The sequence below is a fragment of the Lipotes vexillifer genome, unplaced genomic scaffold (assembly GCF_000442215.2).
Source record: "Lipotes vexillifer unplaced genomic scaffold, Lipotes_vexillifer_v1.1 scaffold213, whole genome shotgun sequence".
Classification (NCBI taxonomy): domain Eukaryota; kingdom Metazoa; phylum Chordata; class Mammalia; order Artiodactyla; family Lipotidae; genus Lipotes; species Lipotes vexillifer.
This window is the reverse complement of record NW_006780610.1, coordinates 3,726,650-3,731,175: the sequence shown is the minus strand read 5'-3', so window position 1 is coordinate 3,731,175 and position 4,526 is coordinate 3,726,650. Positions and strand designations below refer to the sequence as shown.

Genomic DNA, 4,526 nt, shown 5'->3' with positions numbered 1-4,526 from the left:
CTGTTCTCAAATCAACTTTCCTTTTGATCCCTTCAGGACCACAAACTCTTTTAACTCCTCAGATTCTGTGACAAATTGACATATGAGATGGGCTGGCTACAGTGTTAGCACAACGAAGAGTCGAGTTTGCTTAAGAAATTAGTTTCAACAAGATTTCTAGAGGGAATATTTAACAAACCAGTGCTTATTTACAAATAAACGAATATGCTAATAGCAGGGACCCTCAAAGCAGGCCCTGGGACACCCTCTTGGCAAAATTCTTAGGATCTACTTGAAAATATGTGCATTGGAAACGACCGTATTGAGAAGTTTATGGGCTCAGACTGAATCCTAGTTCTGAGAACTGGGGTGTGAGGGGAGAGGGGAGGAAGTGAGCCCTACTGGTCACAAGGACTCCCAGCTCCAGTTAGGTTAACAGGTACTAAATCCCACCAACGGATGGGGCAGGCCTGGTCCCCTTGCTGTGACTCAGTTGGGGAAACCAAGGCAGGCAGGGACAGGTGAAAAGGGCTAGATGGTGACCTGGAATAATTTACAAGGGAGTGACACTGAGGCTTCAGGTCACATATGCATATTTTTAAAAATACTAAAAGTATGGCCAGACCTGGGGGGCAGGGGCAGTAATTCTCACACACTGCTGATGGCAATGCAACTTGATTCAGTTCTTTTGAAGGCTAACCTCTATCAAGAGCCAAAAAAATGGCCATACACTTGGACCCAGTAATCCTACCCCAAGGAAATAATTCAAAAGAAGGAAAATAAAACATTTACAAAGATGTTTAACAGCATTTTTTTCTATTAAAGAAAAAACAAAGTTCAAATGCCCAACAGTAAGTATGTTTTTAACACTTGTATACATATGAATCAAGATAAAGGCTGCTGAGTAGACACTGGATTTAAATAAAGGTGTTGTAGGTATAACTCATTATAATTTATATTATGAATAAATAAGAAAAAAGTGACTGGACAGGACAGTAGAGATTTATTTTCCAATATTCCTTAATTTGGACCCCAGCCCCATCCCCGTGCCAGCTGAGCTTATTTCCCACCATTAGACCAAAATGGTGACTCTCCGCCAGGCAATTACAGCAAAGAACCAGCGCCCCCTGGTTCAGCGGAAGCAGTGTTTGGTCGATGGCTCTACAGTTTTTATTTTTATCCTAAACTGGTTCCAGCTTCAGAAGCACAAAACTCATGCATTTGGTCACTTGGGACTTTTGAAAAGCACCAACCAATGTGTTAGTTGATTTGGACCTTAAGTGCCACTACCCACCAGAGAAGCTCTCACTAGACTCCAAATCTGTTATTTATTTTTCAAAGATCAAAAAAAGAAAAAACTTATCAGAACAAGGCCATCCTTGGAATACTCTTAAAACCTCTATTCAGCTTTTGGCTCATATATGAAATTATAAATAAACATAACCTCCCCAACCAGGTGTGAGGCTTAACCAGCAGCTTCTGAGGCCTGGTCTGTAGTGTTCAGAAAGAAACTTTACCTTAAAAGGTCAGACTAGTAACACTGTAGCCCCAGCGGCCTCTGCCAATGAGGCCTTGCCAGCCACCAGCAGTCGGACACATAGTGTCCAGCACCAGTCCTTGGGCCCTCCCTCCTCTGGAGTTTCACAAGCAGGATCCACGTAAGGGGAGCAGCCCATACTTCTGGAGGATGGCCGAAGTACTTTCTAGGGCACTGGGGAGGAAATGGAGGACAGTTAGGGTTTGACTTCTCAAAGCCCCGAGCCCACCAGATTCTGGAGATCAGGGACCTCTAAACTCTTTGATCATACTATGCTCTGTTCATCAAACCCTTGATGAATCCTTTTGAATCCTGAAAAAGCCAGCAAATACTAGCAAACTTAGTTCCACTCCACCCACCACATCTCCAAACCTGCCCGCTCCCCTCAGGGCAAGATAGGAGTGACAACCTTTTTTTTTTTTTGCATCTCCCAACCTCCCTCAAATCCTATCCCTGTGCCACAGCAAAGAGACTCACCAACCCGGACGAATGATGCCAAACTCTCCAGGCACAGACAAGTCAACCACAGTTGAGCCTAGTCGACACTCAGGGCTCTGGTCGTCCCCAATTGGTCCCCCATCAATGACCAAGGACAAGCGAGGCCAGAGGTCCTGAAATTCCTGAGAAGAGGGAGAGGAAGAGCATGGACACCACCTCTGGCATCTGCAATGATGTCATACCGCACACAGGGCACCTAAGACAGAGATCACACAGCTCTAAAACAGCAGGCATCTTCCTCTAAGCAGGGTAAGGAACCTCATTTAAACTCTGGATCAGGGCAGGAGAAATGGGGGGGACTCTGCAACTGCACGCCATTGGCACTCAATCCTTGGGCTATGGAAAGGAGTTCCCCTTCAGAACTGTGGACTGAATTGTTAACTGAGCCAGAGCACCACTCTCCACCCTCACCCCGCATGAAGGCACTGCAGTGGCAGTTAGGCCTGGGAACTTGGGATGGGGGATCATAAATACCAGTTACTGTGCTGGATAGGTAAGCTGCTTGCCGAAAAGGTAAGAATCCCCATCACCAATGCCTAGGATATAGCCACCAGGATCAAGTAAAGCCTGAGAATAAGAAGGGGTGCTGGGCTCACACTTTCCAAAGCCCCTGAACCCACTCTCTACGTCTGGGCATGGAATCACTTTACTATGAAAGTAAAATCACTTTGCTATGTTCTGCATTTAAGACCAGTAAGAAGAGAAGAAGTATGCTCAGTCAAATTTCTTTGTGTCCTCATTCATTCTAAGCTACTCAGCCAAGACAGGATTAGGACGATCCTTTCTGTCTTTTTTTTTTTTTTTTTAGTGGTCTTTTTTTTTTCTTTAATAGTATTCAGTGCTGCTTGTGTTTCCATTCCTATAGCAAGCTTCCCTAACATCTGTTTTCCATTTTTCTTTAATTTCCACTCATGACCTTTGGCCTATTCTCTGTGTTTGGAAAAAAACAGTAATTAAAGTTGACGGGCGTTCCTTTTTGTTTTTTTTTTTTTTTTTTTGGCCACACTGTGTGGCTTCCAGGATCTTAGTTCCCCGACTAGGGATTGAACCTGGGCCGTCGGCAATGAAAGCGCGGAAGCCTAACCACTGGATGGCCAGGGAATTCCCGTGGGTGATCCCTTCTTTGACCTGGCTTGTGACAGAGGTAAGAGAACAGGACCAGGAGTCCCTGGGATAAGTGATTTAACTTTTCAGAGTCTAAACTTTCTTTAGAGCAAGTTGTGAAGACTTATCACCCAACTGTATTCTCCAACGACTGCTATCCCAATAGAATGAGAAAAACAGGTACTTACGATGTCTCTTATTGTTAAAATGACAGTAGGAAAACACCACCAATTCTCCCCCTCACCCCTCAAACTTTAAAATAAACCTTTTCCGAGATCATTCTGTATTCCCCCACCCCGGCCACCTAGGCAGACTTCCCACCATCAGACCAAAAGGGCAGCTCCCCTGCCAGGCAATTCCAGTGAACCATCAGCCCCTCTGGTTCAGAGGAAACTGTGGCCTGGTGACATTTCCGGGGGGAGGACTGGGTAACTCACCTCAACATTCAGAGAGCTGGTCTGGGAGCTGAGGTTGGCACTGGTGAGAGCAAGCGGTCCCCCAAACACCTGGGCCAAGTCCTGCATGAAGGCGTGGTCAGGAATCCGGATGCCTACAAGCTATGAGGCAAAGAGAAAGGGGGTCATCAGAAAGGCTGAAGGGGTGGGAGATGGCTCTGGCCTGGATCCTAGCGAAAGCCAAATGGCGGGAGTCTGGGGACACAAGAAAATCTGACTCACAGGAGTAAAGGGGTTCAGGTCCTTGTTGAGCTCCTCTGAGCGTTCCATCACCAGGGTCACTGGTCCTGGCAGCAGGTCGTTCAGGAGCCCCTCAGGTACTCTCACACGGCAGTACCTGGGAAACAGAGGGGACACAAATCGAACCAAATGAAAGGCACTGCTGGTCCTATTCCAGACTCTAGGCAGATCTAGGAAAGGTGACCCGAGGGACTACAATGGGATCCGCCTGTCTTCCCTGTTCACCCCCAAGAGCTTGAGCAGAAAGCAGGGCTCCAAAGGACCGCCCCAGGCTTGGACCCGCAGGCTACAACAGCTGCACCGCTTTCACGCTCCACGTTTTACTTTCAAGGCACTCCCTACTAACTTAAGCTACCGTGCTCCCCCTCTTTTTTCTTAAACCGTGGGCGCCCCCCCCCCGCCCATTATCACAAAAACGCCAGAAGAATAGGGACCCCGCCTGCATCGTTCATCGCTGCGCCCCGATCTCGTTCAAGGCCTGGCAGACGCTAAGCGCTCCATACACGTTTCCAGTTCCGGATTCCCGGGTGAGCCTGGACAAGCCCCTCCCGCTCTCCGCGCCTCAGTCTCCCAAGCCTGTCACCGGAAACCCCTCCCGCGGTGCCGCCCCCAACAGGGCCGGGTCGGGGCGTCCTCACCTGTAGACGTCGGCCACGCGGCCCAGGCACACGGCCAGCGGCTTGGTCTCGCTGCGGCCCTTGACGCGGTACACG

General features: G+C 48.3%; 1 protein-coding gene across 1 annotated transcript in view; it reads right to left on the bottom strand.

Moving 5' to 3' along the window:
- Positions 1-1,620: 1,620 nt before the first annotated feature.
- Positions 1,621-4,526, bottom strand: part of YRDC (yrdC N6-threonylcarbamoyltransferase domain containing) — a 3,179-nt gene continuing 273 nt past the window's right edge. Inside the window, exons 2-6 of the mRNA XM_007453861.1 lie at positions 4,452-4,524; positions 3,796-3,910; positions 3,556-3,675; positions 1,994-2,136; positions 1,621-1,690 (exon numbers count right to left, since the gene is read on the bottom strand). Of these exons, the coding sequence (XP_007453923.1) occupies positions 1,621-1,690; positions 1,994-2,136; positions 3,556-3,675; positions 3,796-3,910; positions 4,452-4,524 (521 nt within the window). The remainder of the gene's footprint in view (positions 1,691-1,993; positions 2,137-3,555; positions 3,676-3,795; positions 3,911-4,451; positions 4,525-4,526) is intronic.